General features: G+C 38.0%; 3 protein-coding genes, 1 long non-coding RNA gene and 1 other non-coding gene across 7 annotated transcripts; 2 read left to right on the plus strand and 3 right to left on the minus strand.

The window, feature by feature from the left end:
* Window positions 1-129: 129 nt before the first annotated feature.
* Window positions 130-22,621, plus strand: LOC111338448 (ATP-dependent DNA helicase DDX11). Of its 3 annotated transcripts, XM_022944951.2 has the most exons (29): window positions 130-503; window positions 803-918; window positions 1,346-1,398; window positions 2,052-2,122; window positions 2,266-2,361; window positions 3,601-3,758; window positions 3,968-4,016; window positions 4,327-4,522; window positions 5,517-5,623; window positions 5,866-5,961; window positions 6,132-6,284; window positions 7,102-7,148; window positions 7,261-7,340; window positions 7,991-8,047; window positions 8,446-8,513; window positions 9,177-9,215; window positions 9,333-9,378; window positions 10,056-10,181; window positions 10,756-10,868; window positions 11,784-11,856; window positions 11,964-12,067; window positions 12,880-13,029; window positions 13,143-13,211; window positions 13,683-13,786; window positions 14,190-14,277; window positions 15,007-15,067; window positions 15,206-15,360; window positions 15,818-15,929; window positions 17,575-22,621. In XM_022944951.2, exons 1-28 carry the CDS (start codon window positions 273-275, stop codon window positions 15,884-15,886), a joined length of 2,775 nt encoding a protein of 924 aa, XP_022800686.2. In that variant the 5' UTR covers window positions 130-272; the 3' UTR covers window positions 15,887-15,929; window positions 17,575-22,621. The 3 variants fall into 3 exon arrangements, 2 of the variants coding, with proteins under 2 accessions (XP_022800686.2, XP_022800685.2); XM_022944950.2 differs by having other exon boundaries at window positions 15,818-22,621; XR_015991376.1 differs by lacking the exons at window positions 15,818-15,929; window positions 17,575-22,621 and having other exon boundaries at window positions 13,683-13,752; window positions 15,206-15,285.
* LOC148722900 (uncharacterized) lies at window positions 4,729-10,844 on the minus strand. Its single transcript, XR_015991377.1, has 3 exons — window positions 10,719-10,844; window positions 5,189-5,361; window positions 4,729-4,893 (listed from the first exon to the last, which is right to left on the minus strand). It is a non-coding gene; the product is annotated as an uncharacterized LOC148722900 (long non-coding RNA).
* Window positions 12,319-12,616, plus strand: LOC148722901 (signal recognition particle RNA). The gene has a single exon (XR_015992090.1).
* On the minus strand, window positions 17,189-21,521 carry LOC111338484 (uncharacterized). Its single transcript, XM_022945001.2, has 4 exons — window positions 21,406-21,521; window positions 20,835-20,996; window positions 19,693-20,279; window positions 17,189-19,018 (listed from the first exon to the last, which is right to left on the minus strand). The coding sequence occupies exons 1-4, from the start codon at window positions 21,519-21,521 to the stop codon at window positions 17,571-17,573; spliced, it is 2,313 nt and encodes a 770-aa protein (XP_022800736.2). The 3' UTR covers window positions 17,189-17,570.
* On the minus strand, window positions 22,336-25,404 carry LOC111338476 (ras-related protein Rab-30). Its single transcript, XM_022944995.2, has 2 exons — window positions 25,034-25,404; window positions 22,336-23,454 (listed from the first exon to the last, which is right to left on the minus strand). The coding sequence occupies exons 1-2, from the start codon at window positions 25,202-25,204 to the stop codon at window positions 22,984-22,986; spliced, it is 642 nt and encodes a 213-aa protein (XP_022800730.1). The 5' UTR covers window positions 25,205-25,404; the 3' UTR covers window positions 22,336-22,983.
* Window positions 25,405-26,171: the final 767 nt, after the last annotated feature.

Below are 26,171 nucleotides of genomic sequence, written 5' to 3' on the forward strand. Positions count from 1 at the left end.
GTAGGAACATAATCCATTCAAAATGCGTGTATGATTCAGCTTATTATCATATTACCCAAACTAGATACTGATATCTGAGTTTACAGAATATCTTCAATACGTGTTAAATTAAAAATGTTTTGCGAGCAATTCAGGATACCTCCTTCTACTCCCCCTTAGTATTAGTTTCAAATCAAAACGAGGCTGTCAAAAAAATATTAGCGCGCGAAGTTTGGGTACCATAACATGATAATTATGAAAGACCAAGATTCCGCAAAATAGCAGATTTAGCCATGGAAAATCTTCCCATCAGTACGTTCCCTTCAAACAGGAGCCCTAGCATTCGTGACTGTGAACAGGTTGCATCAACGCAGATACGCCATGGCGAATCTGCGGCCGCAGATAAGCCAGTATTTTTCCCGTTTCCTTTCCCTCCCTATGACATCCAGGAGGATTTTATGAAAACTTTGTATGGCGTGCTTGAGAATGGAGAAGTTGGAATTTTCGAAAGTCCTACGGGAACGGTGAGTGGAAATGGAAATGGATATTGAGATAGATGAGGTTCTTTGAGCGAAGATCGGAGCTAGTTGTAAAATGGTACGTCGCATACAAGAGCGCGTTATTTGATTATGTAAGTCTAGAGCAAGAGGAATTTATTGATTACCCATAAATGATGACTGACCTTTTCACTCCCATGATCTCATAAGTAATTCTCCTTACTGTCTACCATCTTCCTAATAAGGAATGTATTTGTTAAACTGAGCTCAAAATTTAACTGTCTTTTTTTAATTCTATCTATATACCCCATTGCCTACACTCCTAGGGAAAATCTTTGAGCTTGATTTGTGGAGCTCTTACCTGGCTAAAAAGTTATGAAGAGAGGAGAGAGGAAGAACTAGACAAAGCCTTCTCAGGTTCAAAACAAGTTACAACTCACAGGTAATGATCTTAACCCTTGCACCATGAGCCATTTTTTTAACCCCTGTGTGGGCCAAACTTGGGTATATATTTATAAAGTTTGAAAAATAATATAAAGATACATTTAATATGTTTTGTTGGTTATTTCATATTGTATCTAACACCAAGTGCACTAGTCTTTACCAGACCCTCATCAGTTTAATTGTTTGCAGTTTGACTGTTTTAATAGTGCGTAAGAATATTCGTACAAGTACTATCTTTTAGGACATACTGAGTACATCCTCACAGCATATGAGGGTAACCTCATAGGACTAATCTGATACAGGATGTACTCAGTACTTCCTTGAAGCAGTGATCGAAGGGGCTAATGAAACAAAAACTTGTTTGGGTTGACTCCTGAACAATCTGTCAGTTTTATTTTTTTTACAAAGTTGTTGCCTTTTTTCAGGGACAGTGTCATACATGAGGACAAAGGAAAAATATTTAATAGTGCAGATGATTGTAAGTCCAAAAGCAATGTTAATTGGGTGTTTTAAGTAATCCTAGATAGCTTTGCTTTTGCTTGTCTTCATAATGTGATTGGTCCATGAAGCTTACACCATTCTCTACAAAAAATCCAATCTCAATCAAAACTGAAACCAATTTCCATTTTTTTTTTACATTTTTACATTTTTATAGCGCAGACTTCTATGTGGGTATATTCAGTTGCGCTTAACAGTATCATAAGGTTGAGATCAGACGTCATCATTTTTATCAGGCACCTCTGGCAGCCGCTTCAGTCCATGTAGCGATCTGACCTAATCCCACCCTGGGGAGGATATCCACTACACAGTAATCTCATACATGGGAAATTTATGTCTCCTACCCCTAACCCTGGAGGAGACGGGACCTATGGCTTTACATCTTATCCGAGAAGATGAAGGAATTGGTCAGTCATGTGCTCCCAGGCTCTGAGCAGTTTGTTTCCATTTTTCTTTGAATTCTCATTGGTTCTTTAACCCCTTAACTCCCAGAGGTGCATGATTGACTTGTAACTTCTCCCTAGGCCTATAATATCTATACATTAGACATACCCCTGCTATTTTGGATCATTTTCACACAAAGGATGTTATAACTCACAAATTTAATCATTTTTCATTGTTGTTTCTTTTCAGCCACAATGCCAGACTGGGTGATGGAATTTGCAGAGAAGCAAGCTGCTCAAGAAAAAGAAGACAGAGTCAAGGTACTTTTGATCCATTCAAAGGGAATTAATGAAATATTTATTAAGCTTAAAATAAATAAATATTAAATAATTGTGTTACCATCTATATAAAAGGATAATAAACAAAGTTAACATAACTCTTGCATCGTGCTCTAATTTTGTAGGAGGAAAGAGAGCGATTGGAAAAACAAAGAGTGCAGCTTCAGAAACTTAAGAATGAACTAAAACCAGCATGTGCATTTAAAACTGGAAAGAGAAAGGTTTGTCTGCTCTCGAAAAGGAAAACAGTTTAGTGGGGCTAGGGTACTTTCTTGAATAGGCTTAAACTACAAATAAGAGTTATATGTTGCCCCTAATGGTATGGTTTTTCCCCTTTTATCTGAAGTTGAGTGTAGACTGTACCGTGTGTTTTTTAATCTGGTTACGTTTTGTAGACTCTCTGGGATGTGTGAGACATGGTTGTGTTAAAGTTAGCGTGCTGCAGGCTCGAGACCCGGTTATATTAGTCGTTGTGATTAATGTTCTTGGGCAGGACACTTTTATTTACATATGCATTGCCTCTCTCCACCAAGGAGTATACACCAGACATTTTGGTGTTTGGTATCACTGAGTATTGTAATATGAATTGTGCTGTATTTTGAGGAGCCTGAAGGGTGAGTTAAAATACAAACAACAGGTAAAAAATACATAGCAATACCACACACCAAAACATCTAACAAGTTATTTATTATCTAATTCCCCTTTTTTTTCTGCCAAGTGTTTCTGCTCATTTCTCATAAGGTGTGAAATGCAAAGCAGATAGACAAGGATAGTGTGGGCAGCAGACTGGTTGAACAGATTTTTTTACAGTACAAAATAATCAACTGTACAATATTGCAGGATATTTGTACATGATCAGGGCTCGACACTAACTTTTCAACTTACTAGCCGAGTGACTGATGACATCTTAGATGTTATGACAATTTCAGTTTGTTTACTTATATAGTGAAACTGGCAATAGGAATAAAAAACCACTGGCCAAAACTGAATTTCTACTATTCTGTGGCTACTGGGCTACCATTAGTGTAGAGCCCTGTTGATCCATGCTTTATTTGTACTCAGTTTTGAGCAGTTGGGAAAAAAAATGGGTACTATTGAACTGTTGGAAAGTCTTGCAAAAAGGCAGGGGTTAACCTGCAATGGTCTTGATTGAGTGGGGTTTTTTTTTTAATTAGTTGCTGTAACTTTCTGTTACTGTACAGCCTTACCCATTGTATGTTTAGGAGAGTCAGTGAAATACAATACATGATCTATGTTTTATAATTAATTACACAAGGTTTTGTAACATTTCTGATCTTGGCAGTAGCAGGCATACATGTCTAGCAAAGCTCTCAAATGAATTTAGTCCACTATGATAGGGTATTGACAACAAATTCTGAAAGTCTGGAGTTTAATTCCTTCAACAGACTCTGATTTTTTTCTTAATGATCGGCATTTGTTGCCTAATTTTAATTCCTTAGCATAGTAATGGGGAGCACACTAATTTTGGACTCAGTGGCTCAGACATAGAGAACAAAATTGCCAGTGAAATCAATGAAGTCCTTGGGAAAACCACACAAGAGGATCCTGATGCAGATATTGTATTAACAGAATATCAAAGTGATGGAGAACAGACTGGGTAAGATAAACACCAAAGGTGCCTTATTTGTAATGTCAGTAATATTTCTATTTGAGAAGGGGTCTTTTGAATTCCATTATTATGAAACAATCACAATTTCATCATCATGAATTGGGTTAACTTTGTTGTTCCTGTTGCTGGCAAATGTAAGATTATGTTCACTCTATGAAGAGTGACATATAAGGGATTTAATTTTCTTTTTTTTTTAGATCAGATCAGGAAGATGATGATAATGATGAAGAGCCCCATTGTTTAAAGGTAGTGCACTAGATATAATTAACAGACTGAATAGATTACACACCTTAAAATCAGTATGCATATTCTCCTTACTGTCTTTTAGACATTTCCTAAGATGCTAGAAAGAAGAATCTGTTTAAAAATCAAGTTGTTTTTAGCTGGTGATCATTTCCTTTATTCTCGTAACCTTAATGTGTGATTCAGGGGCAATATTGTAAGGAGAAATTAAAAGCTAGTCATTCTTCAGGGTCAAAGCTTAAAAAAAACCAAAAGTATTTATAATTTTCAACCAATAAGCTAGATTTCACTATGATTATTATTGTTTTTCCAGATATTTTACTGCAGTAGAACACACTCCCAATTGACTCAATTTGTGAGGGAAGTGCAAAAGAGTCCATTTAGTGACAGCGTACGAGTTGTATCTCTTGGATCCCGACAGAATCTTTGCATCAATGAGGATGTTAAAAGCCTTAAGAACATAAACAGAATTAATGATAGGTGTTTGGAACTTCAAAAGAAAGACAAAGGTGAGCCTGTAGAGGGGGGTAGGGTGGGGTGGGGGTGGTGATGGTATGGGGGGTGGGGTGGTGAAAGGGAATGGTTGGTCTTAATTGTTTGCAACACAAACTCTTTGTTACAGTAACAAGTGTTTTGTTTTCTTCAAAAATACTCTTTCAAGGCAGGGATTTGAGAGACATCATCATATGTAGTTTGAAAATGAATTTCAAATATTTTTAGGAGAATTTTGAACACAGCAGTATGTTTTATTTTATATTGTTTTGAAAATTGTTTACATGGAAATGAAATGATGATGTGAAGGAAGCACTTGCCTTAAAGTTGGAGCACAGCTGGAGTTCAGATCAAAAGGACCATGCTTGTGACCTGGCTGGGGCATTGCCTAGTGTTCAGGGGAAAGAAACTTACCTCTTACAGAGCCTCTCTTCATCAAGAATTATAAATGGATACCAATACTAACAAATTGTGTGGGGGACCTGACCAAAAGCTGGAGGTTACAGTTAGCAGTAGTCTACTGCCAGCTATAAGACCTCTTTAAACCTTTCACTGGCAAGATCTTCTTAGAAATTCTCCTTACTGTCTGCTTTTGCAATTCTTATGATGCAAGTCTGGAGAATTTGGTATTGGATCAACTAATAATCCCTTAGTCGATATTTTTCTTTATTCTCATCACTTACCTGCTTGACATTGTACTGTTATTGTAAGGAGAAAATCTGTCTCGTTCACTCATGGGAGTTGAAGGGTCAACCGCTGTCTGTTTAGCCTGCCAGCAGGCTCTTGTGTTTGCCTGGGTGTTTGCCCTGTGGCTCCTTTCCCTGGCACCGCTGTCCATTACACCATCTGTGGCTTCCTATGTGGATCCGAGAAAAGTTATTGATTGAAATCTCTTCTACATGTGCTCTCTTGTATTTTCTCACTGCACAAAGGTACATGATTGTCATGTTAACAGAAGGTAACTACTAAATGTTTGGAATAAAACTGAGAGTTATGTTTTTTTTTTAACAGAGAAGAAAAAAGCTGTTGGAGAGAAACCTCCAAAGAAGAAGAAAGTTTCAAATGGATGTCCATTCTATATGTACCAGCAACTGCAGAAATTCAGGGACCATGTGTTGGTGAGGTCCTAAGTTAATTGAAAAAAATACTCTTGAGAGAAAATTTGAATTAATTTCTAGCTGTTAACAGTAGAATGCACCTTCCAAAGAGTCAATAAAGCAGAAAAGGATGAAAAGAATGAGCCGTGAGGCTTTACACTTTTACTATAATTGTTATTTTACTTTGAAAAATCAGCTTGTGAATGAATAGGTTTTAGAACATGATTGTTTCAAACTGTTGAATAAATTTCTTCTTTTCTCAGGTGGATGTAAAAGATATTGAGCAACTTGTTTCTGTCGGTGAAGAACTTCACGCCTGTCCTTACTATGGGACAAGATTAGCCATACCCGCGGCACAGGTAATTTTTAGTTACAGAGCTTTTTTTTTATTTGAGTGTAGAAATTCATATGAGATTTCTTTGGTTTTGCTCAACATTTCTGTGTGAATGGTCAAGAAAATTAAACTCACAACACCTGTTCTTATCTATTGAATTATTCATCCTCTGACTAATTGTTTTTCCAACTCTAGCTTGTAGTTTTGCCATACAACATCCTACTTCACAAGTCTACAAGGGAAGCCTGTGGGATAAAGCTTGAAGGAAATGTGGTTATTGTTGATGAGGCGCATAATTTGATCGACACAATAAGTAGTGTACACAGTGTAGAAATCACTGGTTCTCAGGTAAAATAAATGACTTTTATTTTACCCTTTAATTTCCAAGATCTGATTGTTAATTCTAGCCTCTAACTGCTACACATTTCCTTGTAAATAAGCGGCAAGAATTTGGTGTTAGATCAAGATAACAACTTCTATGCGATAAGTTTCAGTGTTACATACATACATACATACATAGGTTAGTTGACCACTCCCCATGGGGGCTTTTCAGGGCCAATTCCCACCCATCCCACCCCAGGGGAGGACATCCATGACACAGTAATCTCATGCGTGGGAAATTAACGTCTCCTACCCCTAACCCTGCAGGAGACTGGGCCTACGGTTTATTCGTCCTTATCCGAGAAGACTAGAATATATCTCCATCACTTGATTATAGAAAGGTAGCAATTTCTCCTCACTTATTTTAAGACCATGAGTATTGGTCCAGCGAGGGCTCGAACCCTCGACCTCCTGCACAACACAATCCGGTGCTCTAACTAATTGAGCTAACCGGGAGGCGGTTAGTGTTGTTACCCTTTTGCTAGATAATGTATGGACATGATGGGGAGAAATTATGTCTTCATCACCTTCAGAACTTCAAGGGTTAAAAGCGAATCAATACCAGTTGGATCTCTCATAATAAAGTTGATTTCAATAAATTAGATTTTATTGAACATTTTACACAAGACAACATATTTATTATTAATAAATATAATACTTTAAATGAAAATTGACTAATAAGCTGACCCTACTCCTGCAAAGTTTGAGAAAACATTGCATTAGATTGGACATCTTACTAGGTATTGAATATAGTTAATCCCTCTTGTCTTGTATCATGTCACAGATTTTGTGCTCTCACTCTCAGCTGACTCAGTACCAGGATCGCTATAGGTCAGTGGAAGATTCTAAAAACTGATTTACGTAACAAGCTTAGAAATTCTTACAACATTTTTCTTGCTCCTGGTTAGTTTAACATCTCCCCAATTTCAAAATTTTTAACCAGGTCAAGGTTAAAAGCAAAGAACTTGTTCTACATTCAGCAACTACTGTATGTCTTGATGTGTTTCCTAAACTGTATTGGAGGTAAGTTTTGTAAGTATAGGACTCAAAGCATGGGAGGTTCTTTGGAAGACAGAAAGGAGATTTGCTAATTAGATCTTGGGGGAGAAAGGATTAATTTACACCATTGGGTTAAAATGCCACATACAGACAACTGGGATCAGAAGAGTTTTAGAAATCATCACTACATGATATATGAAATCTTCACTCTATATTGACATCTTCTCTTTAATCTTAGTGATCATTGTAATTGCAGTTGATCATTGTAATTGCTGTAATACAGTGGCGGATCCAGGGGGAGGGTCCGGGGGGTCCGGACCCCCCCCCCCCCATCAGACCTGACGCTTACAACTTTGAGACTGAAATTCTTACATCCGCAGGATCGTATATCACTTTTTAACTGGCTGATTTTTTAAATTAAAATGAATCAAAGTAAACGGTAAGCGGCCAATGAATTATAACGTGCAACTGTGACTGGTGGGAGAAGTAATTTGTCTCAAAAGAGTCCAACAGTCCTTTCTGAACCAAAGTTTGAACCCCCCTATCAAAAATTCCTGGATCTGCCCCTTTAATATGTGATGTCTGATAAGAAGGCTGATGAAAAGACTATGGTTTCAAAACAGATCTTGCTAAGGTATTGTCAACTCTATAACATATTTTTGAATTTCCTGCAGGAAAGGAGCAAAGTAAACCAGAATCATTGTCTAGTGCAAAAGACAACAGAAAGCAAGGTTCTTAATTGTAGAGTGATGATTGTTATTTTTCTTCATCTGAACCATGATACTTGTCTCTTGTGAGTTCTCTTGATCTCCAGGGGTTGTCATGAAATGCTTTCTTATGACTGTATCTATATTGGACCACCTCCTTATACTCTGCCAAGGACATCTCTTTTTTCACCATGCACAGCCAGTCCTTGTTTAATTTTTCCTTTTCCCTTTTAAAACATATTTCTTTCAAAATATCCTTGCAAATATGGGCTCAATGAACTATTATATTTAATTTAACACAGAAGGTAAGGCTTTTCTTAAAGGTTATTGAAATAATTATAGTTATAATCATCAACTGTAGTATTTTATTTTGATGAAATTATGACAAATCATTAATTTTTTTATTTTCTTGTCCTAAATAGAAGTGAAGCTACTAACAATCAATGATTTCCTCTTTGCTGCCCAAATAGATAATGTAAACCTTTTTAAGGTACAATAAACATTTAAGCTATAGAACACATTTTTCTGGGCTCTATTACATGATATAGCCATGCAGGATGTTGGGTGAACATGAGGGAAGTTTACAAATTACAAGCCCAAGGCAAGTGAATTATATAAAGCTTCCGAGTGTTCTCCCAACATCTCAAGTCGCTTTATCATGTTATAGAGCCCAGAAAAATGTGTTCTATTGCTTTTATAACATTACTGATTACACGCAGGCTCTATAAACTGAAAAGCATCTGTTTGGAAACTGAATTGACCAATCAGACAATGTGTACTATGTTCATTATGTTATAAAGCTAATGAAAAGTGTACTATTAGATGAGGCTATGTACATTCCTGCTTGGTAGCATTGGGCATTAACCATAAATCTCCTCTTGACTCTATACTTGGCAATTCTTTTTGCCTCCCTCAAGGTTATGTTCTTGTCCTTGAGCTCATTTTGTACACAATACCTCCAGGATTGCTTCGGATGGCCTCCTCTTCTAGACCCCTGAGGGTTCCATTTGAGAGCAATGTAGGTGATTTTTTCCCCAGGTTTCTGAAGTGGACATCAAATCCATTTCCTTAATAAGTATACTATAGGATGTATATATATTCAGTTCATGAAGATCTCATTCCAACGTAAAACTTGAATCAATTCTCCTTTCAGATAAAAAGATACTGTGAGAAGAGCATGATTTCTAAAAAGGTTAGTTCTAAAAGAAATTTTTTTTCAGATATTTCATGATCTTATGAGTGACCTTCCAGAATGAGGTATGGAAGGGTTAGCATTGATTATTTACTCAAATTTAATTTTTTTTTCAAGCTGAATGGATTTGTTGACAAATATCATGCTGTACAAGTGGGAACAGGTTAGTTCACAATCATCAGGGCTGGACACTAACAATAGCCCACTGGCCACAGAATAAAAGAAATTCAGTTTGGCTAGTGGTTTTTGATTCCCACCAGCCAATTTGGCTAGTTAAACAAACTGAAATTGTCATAACATCTAAGATGTCACTAGCCACTTGGCCAGTAAGTTGAAAAGTTAGTGTCGAGCCCTGATCATGCTGTAATTTTGGAATGAAGAAATATACAAGTTTTGAGTGGCACAAATGTAGAGAAAGTAATAGTTTGAAAAAGGTTAAAATTTTATTTGTCTCTGAAAGTAAATTAAGTCACAGAATAACAATTTCTTTGCAAGTCTATCTGTGGAGTTTTATTGAGAGCACTGCTAAGAAATGCTCTGATCCCTTTGCTTAATAAAGAGGATAATTTGTTTGAGACTGTTACTTTGAACACTTTCTTCTTGATATACATTGATACATTGTTGTAGCATTCTCCTATTTAGACATAACTACTAAAATTTACTGTTTCTAGTACTTCTAACCTTATTACTCAAAATGCTTGGAATTCTTGAAAATTCAACAGGTAAAAGGATTGCCCCAACTACTGCACTGAAAATGTTTTTCATTCATACCTGTCATCTTTAAACTAAGGGAGAACATGGTTGTCGAAAATTTATCTTACAATAAGTGTATCATGTTAGGATTAACTGCTGGAGAAGAAGGTGGATTGTATCAAAGCTGTAATTCACCTCTTCAAATCATTGAAAGCTTTTTGGAAGCACTCACAAATGCTGACAAAGATGGAAGGATTGTCATTAACAAGCAAGGTAAGATTTTCTTTGTATGCTTGGCATAAGACAGTGAGTCAATCTAGTTTTTTACTTCTTTCAATTCAGCCTGATTTAAAGGGAAAAGAAAACATTTTCAAGCAATCCCCTTAGACAAAGTTAACCCCATTTTTTTGGTCCATAAGTGGTGTACAACCAAATTCTCCTCCCAATTTTGGCAATACTAGTGTGTCCAGGAAACAGGTCATGGGAATAAATTGACAGATAGATGAGCTGGGGGCTGCAGTTGTTACCTTGATCAAATGCCAAATTCTCTTGGCTAGTTTGCATGAAAATGTATAACAGCTACAGGAGAGAATTACTCGTCAGATCTCTCTGGAGTGAAAAGGTTTAGGGTACTTTTTGACAATTTCTAATGTGCCCGAAGAGGATAATGGTTATTTTTTTTTATTAGAGGTGTAGTTATACTCACCTTGATTGCCTCTGCACTTGGTATTTTCTACCAACAGAGCAACCCAGTAACTCCAGTCTGAAGAGAATAATGATTATTTTTTTATTAGAGGTGTAGTTACTCACGTTGGTTGCCTGTGCAATTTGTATTTTCTACCAACAGAGCGACCCAGTAACTCCAGTCTGAAGTTTCTTCTTTTGAATCCAGCGGTCCACTTCACCACTATCATCAAGGAAGCCAGAGCTGTTGTTGTTGCTGGGGGAACAATGCAACCGGTAATGAAGGGTCAATTATCGTTGTCGTACTTTTTTGACTCTGGAAGTTTGAGGTCGACCCTTAGATCCCTAAGAGTGATCGGCACCTAAATTCTCCCTATAATATTACCCCTGAATCACACATAAGGGTTACGAGACTAAAGTAAATGATCACTGCTTAAGAAGCTCTTGATTGTTAACCAAATTCTCCTTGTCAGTACCTTGAAAAATGATAGAGAACAGTATGGAGAATATGCATATTGATGTAAGGGTGTGAAGGTTTTATATACCCAGCCACTCTAAAAATCAAAATATCAATTCTCTGCTCTGTCTACCAAATTACATTTCTAATATCAACTAAGTTGAAATTGTAAATTCATTAGCCATATGCACTGACGAAGGACTAATGCTCGAAATGTCAGCTTTTTAACTCTTTATGGTAGCCAATTTCACCCTCACTGACGCAGCACCTCAGTTTCTTTAGAAACTTACCCCCTTTATACATTTCTAATGGTTATGTCTTTGGGAATTTGGTGTTAAATAATTTGTATTTCCCAACTGATATTTTTTCTTTGTTAATTATCATCATCTTTCTGCTCCAAAACTTATTACCAATTGTTAGGAAAAGTATGCCTTGGTCACAGTCTGAGAGTTGACCGATTTAGATTTCTGTATCCCATTCATCTTTGTTATCAGCTATCTGTAAATTTGATGTTTGAAAATTTCTCATTTTGAAAAAAAATAAAAAAAGCTAACTTCATGTTGGTTGACGAACTCAATGAAAACTAGCCAATAATTATATCACGGTGAAACTGCATCTCGTGTTCGGTGAGATTGTTATTAAATTCTACTTATTTCAGCTGTTCTGGAGAAATGTTAATGACAAAATGATCATTATATAAGGCTAAAATATGTTTCCTTCTTTGTACCTTTCAGATGTCGGATTTTAAAGATCAGCTCTTTACTTGTGCTGGACTTTCCAGTGACAAAATGGTGGAGTTTTCCTGTGGTAAAACAACCGAATTCTCCGTAGAATACGACATTGTTCCTTTTGGTATTAGAGCAGAGCTGTAACATTAATTATGGGCTATGAGCGTTCTCTTTTTATATTTTCAGGTCATGTTATTCCAGCAGAACATTTGCTCGCTGTAGCGTTAGACAAAGGACCTTCTGGAAAAGATCTTGATTTTACTTACCAGTCGAGAGACTCGAAGCAGTTGGTAGGCGCTGCGGTTATGCACATTACTAAATTTTTGCCTTGAAATCGGGGATGCTTTGTTTATTTCTCATATTATCATTGAAAAAAAAAAAAACACCCGCTATCAGTAAAAAAAAAGCCATATTATGTTCTCAAAGAGAGTCCGCCATTTTGTATTTACTTTTATCGGAAGTGTGATGTCGATTTTTACTTCCGGTTATCAGAGCTTAGCTGTCCACCCTTTAGTAGTTAAATTTTCGCAAATTTGATTCAGCCGGGCGTAGTGGCGCACGTCTTTAATCTAGCTGCTTGGAGGCTGGAGTCGCTGAATGGCTTGAGGGCGGGATTCCTGGGGATAGTCGTGCTACGTAGATCGGGTGTCCACACTAAGTTTGGCGTCAATATGGTGAACACAGAGGAATCTGAGTTCTCCAGGTTGGTTAAAGAGGAGCGAACCGGCCCAGGGTGGAAACACAGCAGGCAAAAGCTCCCGCGTCAAACAGTAGTGGGATAGCACCTGTGAATAGGCGGTTGTTCACAGCCCGTCCAATATAGTCGAACTCGACTCTGTATTCTTTTTCTTTTTTCTTTTTTCCTTTTTTTTTTCTTTTTCGCCTGGTTTATTTGATATCGTACTCTAGCTCTTTCCTTTTACTGCCGAGGGGGAAAAATCATTTGCACGTAAATATTTTCCAGCAGTGTAAGAAAAAATTTACATCGAAAATTTTTTTATCTTTTCGTTTTGATTATTTTTCACCTTTTTTTCAAATTTTTTTCTGGAGCTTACAAACTGGCGAACAAAACCAATGGCACTTTTGTTACTTTTTGCCTCAGAAAGAAGAACTGGGACGACTCCTGCTAAATATTTTTGCTGTAGTTCCCGGAGGAGTAGTGTGTTTTTTCTCCTCGTATGATTATGAAGAGAAAGTCTGCAAATACTGGCAGGAATCCGGGATTCTGGAGAAATTAAACGCTAGGAAGAAGGTGCTTTAAGGATTTCTAATCACATTTTGTTATCTTTTCCTACTTTCTGTCTTCCTTTTTTCTTTTTTTTTTTTTTCTACCCAAACATACAGAATTTCTCTCCTATTTCTCAGGTCTACAGAGAGCCACGTAAATCTAGTCAACTTGATCAAGTTCTTTCCTCCTACGCAGCCTGTATTAAGGTTAGTACTTAAAGCAACGTTTAGATGCTAGATCATTTAGCATTATTTCCCCCAGTAATATCTCAAGAGTATCAACAAGCGTTGCCCTCCGGAAAAAATGTGCTCATTTCACCAGAGTCGAACAAATCTTGTGCTCGAAACAATGCCTTGCGTCTGGTTAAACTCTAACATTGAACTCTTATCATAAAATCTGGGGGAAGGTAATTCTTAGGAGGTTAAATTTTTCTCTTGGTTTAACTTGTTGAAGGCCTACTGTAGCGTAGCAGTCTTTTCTCTTTGATATGATATGGAAAATACAAGACACTTTTTCTTGAAAATCATCCAAAACTGCTTCTAAAGCTCTTACAATCCTGAAATTTCCGAAGCATCGTGTCTTAAAAATCTCGATAAAAAGCCCGTCTTTTCGTATTCAAGCATAATGAACATTCAGAGGATTACTAATATCACCTTTGAACTTTTTTTTATCCACAGAAGCCAGTCGTAATTGCCAACAACTCTCCAAATGGCGCGGTGTTGTTCTGTGTGGTCGGAGGAAAGATGAGTGAGGGGATAAATTTTTCTGACGACCTTGGGAGGCATGTTTCACGTTTGGTCATATCTTTGCTTGAGAACAGAAACCATATTTTAGACTACTGTTAGCTTCTCGTCCCAATCTCTTCCTGCCCAAAGTCTTCGCTCTTTATCGCGAAGATAAATCTCGATCTCACTCAAGAGAAGAAAAAAATCAGAATGCTAGCTGTCTGACCGTATTCTGGCGAGACGGAGAGATTAGCTTGTTGTAAAGTCTACCAGTAATCTTCTATTTCCCTCGCTTGAACGCACCTTCATGCCTTGCGCCGTCTAACCATCGAACGTGTCACATTTCGCAGTATCACGATTGTAGTTCAGTGGGACATATTTTATTTTGGGGAGGGGAGAGGGGTAGGCATGCGTCATATCAACAACATTTCGAAACACTTTGCTGCATTTTTACTTTAGGTGTGTGGTCATGGTGGGACTGCCTTATCCAAACATCTACTCACCGGAATTAAAAGAGAAAATGATATATCTTGACGCAACTTTGGGGGTAGGCCTTACTCTGAGAATTCCTCTTTAATAACCTTCAGGCTGTGAATCGCTACGGTTCCATTTCTTCCGGTTTTGCGCATAACCCCCACGCTTATGATCTGGTGAAGTGCATATTAAGCTGAATTTTGTTCTCATTACATTCCGACGTCTTTTGTGATCTATCGCTGCACAGACGCACGACATCATGGGATCTATTAGTTAGCTAAACTGTTGGATTCGCAAGCAGAAGCAGAACAACCAACCAGCTTTAAGCACGTTCTCAGGCCATCCGCTCGCTTACGGCTCAAACAATTTTAGCTTTAACAGATTACAAGCAATTGAGTCACGAGCTGGGCTCTGTACTCTGCTTCTGATTACGTCGGTTTGATTTTCACCGGGTCATATGGCTCTACGCTTCTGATGATGGCTCTCACTCCAACTCCGACGTTAATGAAAATCAGCTTTAAATGTTTACCAACAGTTTCTTTGTGCTCCTGATAGATCCCCGTCCATTTTTAGTCTGTGCACAAGAGTCTTCTGGTTGTTTTGCGTTTTTGCGCTATGGAGTATTTTTTGATCAGTGATATAGCTCACTATTCATTTGGTGTTGTTTGTTAATTTAGCGCAAACAACCAATCAAACAAGAAACTAAAGTTCTTCCTTAAGCGTCGTTCAGTTTTTTATTCCAGAGAAGCCCATTGTCTCTGTTGTTTACTTATGCCATCCTTGGTCTCTGTTTTTTTCTCAGCCAAAAGCTGGTCAAATACATTATGAAAACCTTTGCATGAAAGCCGTAAATCAGTCAATAGGTGAGGCCAAACTTCATTATCTTTAAACAAGCCTGAGCTTGCACTGTTACAATGGAACACAAACAAAATGTAAACTGAGTCATCAAGAATCCGTCCAAAGTTTTTAAGAATTTTTTTTCATTCAAATTTTTTTTTCAGGTCGCGCTATTCGTCACAAACGAGACTTTGCGACAATCCTGTTGCTTGATCAGCGGTATGGTTCTGCTAGAATTCAGAAAAGCCTTCCAGGTTGGATTTCAAACCGACTTCAGCACCAGACTCGCTTTGGTTCTGCATTTGCTGCCATTCGCAAGGTATGATTCATGGTAAAAGGAGGAGGGTGTGTCTTGTCACCAGTCTATTATGAGAACTTCCAACCTCGTTCTGAGGACCCTTCGTCTTCTCAGTGGCTAGTTTGCCGAGCGAGATTGAAAATGAGGGGGAGGGGTCCGTTGTCGAATTTTAGCATCTCAGAAGATAGTTTTCTTAATGTGTAATTAGTCTGTGATGTCTCTAAACATGTTTAGTGTCATAATTTTGATTTAATCCACAGAAGTTTTTTTAATGGTGGAGATAAAATCTGGTTTCTGTAGATTACTTTCCTTTAAAAGGGGTCACGTTGCGGTGGTCAGCTTGAAAGAATCACTATGACGGAAAAAGGACAGTTATAGATAGGGATGATCTCAACGTTCTGCCTGTAGCGAACTGAAAGATAAGACCCCAAACTTATGAGACCGGACGGCTCAGTTTACCTCTCTTCACTTTTTTCAGTTTTTCGTGGACAAGCGACAGGCGGATGAAGCCATGACAAACACTAGACTGGAACAGATGACCACGTGAAACCTGAACTGACCTGATTACCCACAGAGATTTAAAGCAAAATGTAACGTGTTTATTTGATAGATTACTTCAATGAAGTACACGGTTCCAAGGTTATTTATTTTTATTTAATATATCTATTTCACGAATGCATCATGATACATATTTTCATCGGCACCACGACAATGAAAGCCCCTTGCCGAGTCTGCTCCATTGAACCCTTCAATCTCCGGGAGTGACCGAGACAGAATTTCTCCTTAGAAAATTAATACAAGATTAAGCAGAAAAATGATGAGGAAAAAACAAAGAAAGAAAATATCAGATAGGGATCATTAGTTGATCCAATACCAAATTTTATGAATTAATATCACGAGGATTGTATTTGTGCACGATCCTCGCTGTAATGAACACTATTTAAGCGATAGTGAAAATCAGACCTGAAAAAATTCAGGCCTGTACGGGATTCGAACTGACCAGTCAGTGGTTCGAATCCTGTACAGGCCTGAATTTTTTCAGGTCAGATTTTCACTATTACTTAAATAGTGTTCATTACTGCGAGGATCGTGCACAAAGACGTTTCTATAACCGCAGTTCAGATTTATGAATTTCATATATTCGTTGTGTATCACGAGGATTGTTTGGCAAACGTTGAGGGGAATTACTAGTAAGAGGGGTAAAGACAGTTTGGTCAATAAAGCGTTGGTGCCGTTGCGTTGGGTTTTAAAGGAAAAGTATTCTAAATAAAGAAATGACAACAGAAGGAAAGCATTGAAGATGATCCTTATTTAAATTATCTTCCTTGAAAACGTTTCTTACTGCAAAAAGAATCGTGGTTTCTGAAGCTTGAATACCCTTTCTTTTTCAAGGTTTTTTTTCAACATTTGCGTGCGATGTTTCCGCCTTCTTGACAAACTTGGTAAATCACCGCATTTCTAAGGGGCGCTGCCAACAACTAAATATTGTAGCTTTCAAATGCTACATATCGTTAAAGAAAGTCAAAAGGGATGCCGGATTGCCACACTTTGCTCTGTGATTGGCTCAGAAAACTCAGGCCACTTTCTCAAGCAACACCCTTCAAAACTCATCGCGACTTGGTCAATCGGGTTTTCCCGCGTTTTAGGTAGTTTGCTTTCTTTTTTTTTTTTTCTACCTCGTGGGTCCTCGTTGGCTCCATGTGAACGTTTTCTTCGCTCTGATAGGCTGTCGTAATTACTTTGGTTTTGGTTTTACTTCAATCGATCGAATGCGCTCCACTGACGAACTACTTCCTAACAAGATTTTTATGTGAATTTTTTTTTTTCAAACCAAACTTGCCACACGACATCTGATACAGAATAATTTTTAATCGAGAGCCGAAAGTTATCAGGAACTGTATTGGTTTTGCTAAAGTTCATTTTGAAATTGGTAAGGGAAAAATTGGCACCATCTTCTCGACCAATCATATGCGAAACTTAAACCAATCTCTAGTTGGTAATTTGTTATATCAACTAAGTTGAAATTGTAAATTGGCCACCGTAAAAAGCTGACGTTTCGAGCGTTAGCCCTTCGTCAGAACGAATCTCTAATTGGGCAGCCGCGTTTTCCCGTGCTTTATAGTTTGGTTTTGTGATTACGCTCGTTTTGGTTTCCCATTTCTAATAGGGATGTTTTCATGAGATATTCACGCATGAAATCTATGCATGAATCCTGAGAGTAATTTTACATTTCAGAAACTGCTGTTGGAGGCCTGCGAGAAGAGGACTGGTGTCCCTTGGCAATTGACATAACGACGGGATTTTGATCCCGAGTTGGATGACAACGGAGAGACTTGAATTGTTCTCCATGATTTCCTTACTAGTTTGGAGTTATTAAAAACATTGTAAGGCGTTGAATGGAAACTAGCAGCCACCGAATCAGTGTCGAAGTCGTTTCCAACATCAGCGTGTCCTACGTTCGGCAGCGAGGCAGCCTCGTTTCCTTGAGCTGAACTTGGACACGAGACTCCTTGACCGGTGCGGCGCAAAGGTGAAGAAACAGGTGAAATAAAAGAAGTGTCAGAACTCGAGAACAGAGACATGGAATTCAGCTCGTGCACACTGCACGAGTTGGTGCAATCCCTGAAACCTCCTTCAAATGAAGACGAGTTAGGTGTCATGTTGTGGTTCGCGCACCGAGAATGAAATTTGACCACTTTTCGTGTTGGACTCGAGGAGAGATCTGGTGTCCCAGATCCACGCTCTGAGGAGCAGAGCGACTGAGTAAATAAATCAGGGGTCATAGATACAGAGGAAAAAATGTCACAACTGTCATTTGACATCGACACATCACTGTAACCACAGTGCTCAGTAGATATACACTTTCCGTTGGTGGTTTGATTGACTTTTAGGTCGCTCAAGGTATTACGGTCATGTGTTTTATTCTTATGTTGAAACCTCCCAGGTGTGGTACGATTGATGTCATATTCACCAGTTTCTTCAGCGTGGTTTTGTTCTCGTCCTTTGTTCGGGATTAGGCTTTCAGGCAAAACACAAACAGATTTACTTTCCACTCTGACGTTCTCAGTACTGTTGTTTCCCGTCAACTCGGCGAAAACAGTTTCACAATCTCGCAAAAATTGCGAACCTGAAGCTTCAGAGCTGTAAGCGGTGTCATCCAAGCAGGGCGAATGATCCGCCCTTGACGATACTATATCATCTCTTTGCGCGGTAGATACCGTGGTTATTTTTGGTGTTAAAGGTTTCCGAATTAGCACACTTCCATAGTCGAGCTCCATATCAGCCAAAAATACGTCCAAATCCTCAGAGGAAGGGAAATCAGTGAATTCTCTGTAATCTCTTGTGCGTGAAGAATCAACCAAGCAACACTCATTTACTACCTCTCCAAACGTTGCATCTGGATACAAGGATTGTAAAAGACTAGCGGGTTTCTCGGAGTTTAGGGCTTGCAGCGACTGTCGATCGTCCTTTTCCAAATCAGCTAAGAATGCGCTCAGATCCTCCGATGACGGAAAGTCGTCATACTCCTGCCATGCCGCCGAGAGATGGAGATCTCTTAGGTCTTCATTGGGATTTGTGTTAAGCAAGATTCCTGGGGTACCTGACTGCATCTGATTAGAGATGTGCAGTTTTTTTCCGTTGCCTTTGTCGTTAAGAGTTAAAGATGAACCAATTTCCCCTAAAAACAGTGAAGGAAAAAATCTTTTTTTCATCCTCAAAATGGAAGATTTACCTGGAGGACGCGTTTGTCGTTAATGGGTTCAGTCCAACTGCTCGAAAAAAACTAACATTGTCGCTTGGAGGGCACGGTTTTAGGTAAAACCGTGGCCTCCAAAATATTTTTCTCACCTTGCCTAAAGGCAATTGTCAAATTTTTCACAACATTGCCTGTTCCTGTTCGTAAGTCCGGCCTAGCCTTTATGGTCATTGGCCCCTAATATAGCCGCTAACTAAGGCTTATGAATATAAGCGCTTACTGTTAACTCGTAAAACTCCCTAAAGAAGTCTATGAAAGTTAGACGAAACGCGTCGGAGAATAAAGAAGTTTTACAACTAATGTTCGCAGAGTGCTGCTGACTAGTTTAGTTTTAAAAACAATACAAAAAATAAAAAATAAAAAAATTGATTAAAACATTGTTTAAAAAATGTAACAATCAAGAGCTTGTTTAGTTGGTGATCATTTCCTACATTCTCATGACCTTAATGTGTGATTCAGGGGTGATTTTGTAAGGAGAAATTAGATGCTGGAGTAGTCACTTGTGGTGGTCAAAGAGTGAATGCTATAGAAACAGGTCCAGGCTCTGGCAGGATGGGCCACTTGGCTCTATTAAGGACTCAAACGTTACATTTTACCTGACAAGGGTCGTTGTAATTTCCTTCTCTCCTTGTTGTTGGTTGCACGCCCACTGTCAGATGTTGGAGCACTGTCAGAGGGAGATTGAGAGAAGCCAGTGAGTACCAGAGGTGCGTTCATGGAGCCAAACTCATGCGGTGAGCAGTAAATGGATGATGCCCTCTTGTTGGATGAAAAGCACTCTGGAAGTTTGTAACTTGTTTGAGAGTCCAGCAATAGAGAGTGCTGAGAGGGTATTGGACTTAATGGGTGAGGGGAAGTGGTAATTCTTTTTAACTCGTTTTCATACTCCTTCAATATTTGCATCACGGTGGGGCTCTGTTCTGACGAGGGTAGCACCTGACAGGCTAAGAGGCTGGGAAGCTCTCCTGCCTGGTGGCTGGTTTTGTCTGGTTTTGGTATCCTTCTGACAATGTTCTTGAGGTTAACTGGAGAGCTGTGAGAAATTTTTGAACCTCTCCTGCAGGGTGGAGAAACCCTGAAGCCGAAGTGCAATAAAGACCCCACAAAGCATTGTTCCATGGCTTGGTACACGACACGACTCCATGGGATGGTAGAAGGTACAGTGGATAAGCTGGTCACCAGCCTGAAATACAAAAAACTCCTTCATAAGCATGGACTAAAGAATATAGTTATAAGCCTCTTTTACCACCTGAATAACAGGAACAGCCTGATGATGGCAAACAGCCGAAAACGTTTGGTTTAAAGGACCCCATTGATAACAGTGCTCCTGCACTGAAGGGCTATCTTGTATAAATATTCGTTATTATTATTATTATTATTATTAAACATTTTAATAATTTTTTTTCTAATCTTTTAGCCTTTTATATAGAATATAGGAACAGTCTTGTAATAAAGTAATTGTGATATCTTACATAGATTTGCAGGGTTGGGCAGGCCAGGCAAGCCATGATGATCCAATGGTGAACAAGTTGCCAATTTTGATCTTGGTGCAATCAAAGCACCACAGTAACAGCCTCTACTGTATTTTTACCGGGTTGCACCAGCTGTTCAGTGGTGAACCCAATGAATTTGCAAATAATTATGACATACCATGCAATCGCAACTAGGAATTCATGGTTTGCATAACTGACTCCTCTGAACTTGAAGATAAAATGCAACACAAAGTATACAGCCAAACCTCATGAAGCTTGTCGCAGTTGTGCCAAAAAACCTGTCCAGACAGCTTCCGAACACTGTGACCTGCCCCAGCTGTGTTCTGTCTGCCGCCATAACACTGATCCTGTATCGATATTGAACACTTTCTGTCCTGTACATCTCCCGGCATCGTTCACACCAGAATCTAAAATGAACAGTCAGCTATCACGAGGGAGGGAGTTACTATTCTGGGAACCATTTTGTAACATCTTCAAAGTACATTCAAATTAGAAGTAGGCTTTTTAATCCCTTCCCTGGAACTTTCCATTCCAGCAAAGGGGTTATAAAACGATGCTGAATTTAGGAAAGGAGAAGAAATGGCTCTCTAGTACAAACGAGACTAGTACTACAAGTTTAGTAAACCGTACCAGTTTGAAGGTGCCTCGTGTAAAGCACTGCTCGTGTACGGTAGTGTAATATAACTTCATTTGAAGCGATTGTAATTACGTATCTTACACAAGGTGAAGATCGCTAGGAATAATTTTTGAAATGTACTGCAGTACATCATAAGATCAAAATAAGTAAAAGAAGTGTTTGGATCACAAAAAACTCACGTCAATTCATTCTCTCGAGTGTGGACTTTTTTACGACACCGAGTACAACAAGGATAGCAGAATTTGTCACGCATGGAGAGAACAGTGGCCAGAACAAATACATTTTGTGTTTCCATTAACGCTAACACTCATATGAACCTCGAATTTCCATCGTAAACTTACTGTTTACCTCTCACTTCGCTCTGCTAAATTCAGAAAATCCAAAATGGCGCCCATTTACAATAATCCAATCAGAGCATCGAATGCAACATAACGTTAGGTCCCAGTCCGTAAAGATTCATCAAGCGCAGATTACCTCTCGGTCTCCTTTGACGACGGGATTAATGTTTGATAACTTGAATAAAGGCATATCCATCGCTCAGAGGTATTTTGTACATCTCACCATCAGGTTTTTCATGAAACTGTCAACTAAAGATGTGGCTAGCAGAAATCTTGTCTGCAACAGCAATCCATAGAATACTGCCCTTTTGGAGATCAAAAATCTTAACACACTCACACAAGTATGCATATTCCCCATACTGGTCCATACTGTTCTCAAAAAATTTCCTATGGTGCTAAGAAGAAGAACTTGTGTATTAATCAAGATCAATTTCCAAGGTTGACAAAAATGTGTGATTCAGGGGTTATATTGCACTGAGAAATTAAATGCTATAACTCTTAAGTTCAGAGGATGGGTTTTCACCACTGAATGTGATTTGTAAGTTACTTCTCCTAAAAATTTTTATGCCATCAAGCTGAGAAGGGTCCATGACAATGAAGTAAAGAATCGACTGGTGGAAATTTGTTTGATTTCTCTCCAAATTCTTAGCACCAGGCAGCAAGGAGAATTAAAATTGGGGGAAGGCGACCAAGGAGTGAAATGGTTAGATAAGCAGTTTGATTATTTAATGACAGTTGTATATATAAAAAAAGACAACGTGACTACCGGTATTTGCCTTCAAAAATCATCACGTTTATTGCAAAAACTAAAAACTACTTTAATTCCTGTTTTTTTTTTTTCTGAAAAGATTTGCTAAGGGAGAGATACTTATTGAAAATTGTCAGAAAAACTGTATTACTTACATATTAAAAGGATCTAAAAATTGATGATTTTGAAAGAGACCTGAGAAGGTAAGGTTCAACACAGATTATAAAAAAAAAAAGAAATAATTTACAGTTTGTTGTAGCTTCACACGGAGAGATGTTTGATCCTTTTTGCAGAAAATCTTCCGTTGTACATAAAAATATCATGAACTAAATATAGACTGTTTCCAAAAAGCTAATTATATACAATATTTATATGATCTTTCTCCTTTAACAATTGATATTTGACTGAATCAGGTATTTAAACTTATCAACTGGTTTTGTGTGGCTGTAATATCAGTATTCTATACAAACACCCTATGTCGTACTTAATTTCATAAATGGGGAAGTTTAATTCTTCCCATTAGGGTGAAATCATAAAAATGCAAATTTTATTATTTCCAGTGAAGTTCTTCTACATGACATAACAGTTTTCTTTTTTGAGGGGGGGAGGGGGGTATACTTTTGTTGAGTTTTAAATCCATGCTCTTTGAATCTTTGATGTTATCAGTATTTCTATACTCTACAACAAGAGATCAGTCCCCGCGCACAAATTGAATGGCCTCCCAGAGTAATGTCTTTAGTGCCATTTTCATCTGGAGATAAATTGTCTTTTGTTTCGTTACCCTCCACATTTTTAATATTTCTCATCAACTGGGTTGCTAAACTCTCAAACAAGTTTTCTACATTGTCTGCTTCTTTGGCGGATGTTTCCATGGCATCACAGTGTTCTTCCTCCGCAATCATTTGTGCACTCCTGAAATCCACTTGTCTTTCTTGCGACAAATCACTCTTGTTGCCCACAATATACATAAGCACTTTCTTGCTGGTAAATCTACGGACGTCCTCAAGCCAATGTTGTTGCAGGTTGTCGAATGATTTTCTACTGGTGATATCATATGTTATAATGACTCCATCAGCATTGTGGTAGTAACTCTGTGTGACAGAACGGAAGCGTTCTTGGCCAGCAGTGTCCCATACTTGCAGCTACAAAGATAAATGAAATAAATAAATATAATGGAGTAATAAATAAATATGCATATTCTCCACACTGTTCTTTGAACATTTCTTGTGGTATCGACAAGGAAAATTTGTTTAACAATCCAGAGCTTATTGAGTGGGTTACAATATCATTTCCTGTATTCTCATTGCCTTTAAGTTTGAATCTGTAATGATGTTGTATAGAGAAATTAGAAGCTTGTCACTGTTATGGGTAAAGGGTTAAGGATTAAAGCCAGGAAAATTCGTTTCACACTTAACTAGTTTAGTGTTGTGAGACCGCAGTGGAATTTCTGAAGCTATGTCAAAAATTTTTTTCACTACAAATAAACTTTTTTCGCAAAATTGATTACATGTTTCATTGATAACTATATGAGCTGGACCCCTAAATGGCGAGTATTGCAGTTTCAAGATCTATTTAGGCCAAAATTTTTTCACATGCTTCTTTATCATTAGGCCAGTGAATTACTGCTTGAGATAATCAGAAGGTAAAGTATTCGTTTTTGATAAGTAACAATTTTTTGTTTTTGTTTCTGCTTTCTCCTCTATGCTATTAATATATTTTTTGTTTTCCAACATAAAACGAGAACTTCCTATTTCGAAAGCTTATGACTCTATGGAAAACTATTTCAGTTTGGTTGGCAATCTAATTTTGAGTGAAACAGAACTATCTATCATATCTAACACCTAACTGTCAAGGCGAAAATTAAAAATCGTGCATGACAACGGCGCAAAAGGAGGAAAAATATCAAAATTGAAAATAAATGGAAAACAAATTAATGTAATTGAAAGTAAGCGTCGCCGAGCGGAAGTCTATCTATTACAGTATTCCCCAAACGAATGAATCTAGCTGGTTATAAGCTAAGATAAAGGTTTTTTTCACGCAATCTTTTTGGGAAAAAGTTTAAAATTATATTCCACACTAGCATTATGTTGTGGTTTTCACTGCGCTTTTAATGATGAAAGTTGAGTACGTTTTAGAATATAACTATTCACATCCTTGAACTTCAAGAGTTCCGTTGTATTCCGTAAATCAACAGAGGAAGAACTTATTAGAAGAAAATGACTTGAGGATTTATCGATTTCCCACATCCAGTCAACGAAATTACCAGCAGAAAACAGTTAAAGCGTGATCGCAAATTGCATATTGCAAACAAGTACACTAGCCGAAAAGACAGCCGTTAACAATCTCCGAGAAAGGAAAAAAATTCATTTTATCTTTAACAAATATTTTTCGTTCAACGTTTTTCTTGTATCAGACATCGAGAAAACGATTATCATCGTTTAATTCATAAATATTGTGGTTTGGAAATTAAAAACAAAACCGATGCCGCTCACGAAAGCGGGCAAAGTTGAATTTCACTCTTGAATCGAGCTGGCACGGGAAAAATTTGAAAATACGAAATAAACAAGTTTATATCTAGGCACATTACGGAAAGTTAACAAATCTTCGTTTACATTAGGAAAATAGATTGTGAAGAAATGTAAAAAAAAAAAAAAAAAAAAAAAAATTGCGAGAAGCATGTTACAGCTTCGCTTCAGCGCCACAGACAAAAAAGTTTTATACCTTTACTCTTTCACCATCGACTTCCACGGTTCGTATCGTGAAATCCACGCCGATTGTAGGGCCCTGAGAAGGCGTAAAGAAACCCTTAGCAAATCTTTTCACCAAGCATGTTTTTCCGACGTTCGCATCTCCAATCAGGATGATTTTGAAGAGATAGTTGTAATCATCCATTACACAAGAGAAGTTTCTTCAGATTAGATCGCCCCGAAGTTTGAAATATTCAAATCGATCAGTGTTCCAGTCTATTTCACCAGTTCAACGATCGTTGATTGAGCACTGAAGAATCGATAGGGAAAACCCAACGCTTAAAAGTAAAATTTTCTTCAACAAATTTAGAAGATTACATGTTGTACAATCACGCGCGAGACCTCTAGAAGCATTGTTTCAAATTGTTTTGATTGGACAAGCCCTACATGACGTCATGAAATAATAATTCCGTGTTTCCAGCGTAGACTTCCGGCACGTCTATTTTCAGTTTCGTAAAGTTCCATTTCCGGTTTCATTACCGGTTTCATTACCGTCAAAGAATTTTTTGTTGCAATTTTTATTTGTTTGTCGAGCTATTTATGGCCGCTTGACTGAAAAAATATTTCCCCGCTGTAACTAAAAAATAACCCGTGATTTTGATTAAAAATGCCCAGCAAGCATTTTCATTCTGAAACGACAGTCCCCTAGAAATGTTTAGCCGAAATCGTTTTCAAAAGCAATACGTACCCTTCTACTCCTTCCATGCTTTTTTCTTGTGGTTATGAAGGAAACATGTCACGTTTCATGCATCTTAACGACTTTCCCAGTCTATTTCCCGCCCAAGTCAACCATGTTCCTTCATTTGCTATTGTTGCCACGTTCGCGTTTTCTTTCTCCTCCAATTTTTTTTTTATCTCGCCACGTTGCAAGTTTTCTCTTGTCACGAAAAAAGAAAATGACTTGCCAGTAGAGCGATGTTGCTCGTTTTGGTTCCTTAAACTTTGTAGGATATAAAAAAAATTATTTTGAATAATAATAATAATTTTTTTTTAATGATTATGTCAGTTTGCACCCCATTTTCTGCATGCAGTTAAGAACACTCGCCAGTTCCATTTCGAGGTGTAAGGGCGACAAAGCATTGCCTGTTAGATCTTGCAAATATTTCGGCGGT

Source organism: Stylophora pistillata, chromosome 9 (genome assembly GCF_964205215.1).
Source record: "Stylophora pistillata chromosome 9, jaStyPist1.2, whole genome shotgun sequence".
Taxonomy (NCBI): domain Eukaryota; kingdom Metazoa; phylum Cnidaria; class Anthozoa; order Scleractinia; family Pocilloporidae; genus Stylophora; species Stylophora pistillata.

Coding starts and splice junctions, on each gene's coding strand:
- LOC111338448 (XM_022944950.2), top strand. CDS start 273: ATGGAAAATCTTCCCATCAGTACGTTCCCTTCAAACAGGAGCCCTAGC. Junction 11,857..11,963: donor AATGGTGGAGTTTTCCTGTG/GTAAAACAACCG, acceptor TTATATTTTCAG/GTCATGTTATTCCAGCAGAA. Junction 13,787..14,189: donor TTTTCTGACGACCTTGGGAG/GCATGTTTCACG, acceptor TTTTTACTTTAG/GTGTGTGGTCATGGTGGGAC.
- LOC111338484 (XM_022945001.2), bottom strand. CDS start 21,521: ATGGAAACACAAAATGTATTTGTTCTGGCCACTGTTCTCTCCATGCGT. Junction 20,997..21,405: donor ACTCGAGAGAATGAATTGAC/GTGAGTTTTTTG, acceptor TGTTCATTTTAG/ATTCTGGTGTGAACGATGCC. Junction 20,280..20,834: donor ACTGCGACAAGCTTCATGAG/GTTTGGCTGTAT, acceptor TTTGTATTTCAG/GCTGGTGACCAGCTTATCCA.
- LOC111338476 (XM_022944995.2), bottom strand. CDS start 25,204: ATGGATGATTACAACTATCTCTTCAAAATCATCCTGATTGGAGATGCG. Junction 23,455..25,033: donor TCGATGGTGAAAGAGTAAAG/GTATAAAACTTT, acceptor TTATCTTTGTAG/CTGCAAGTATGGGACACTGC.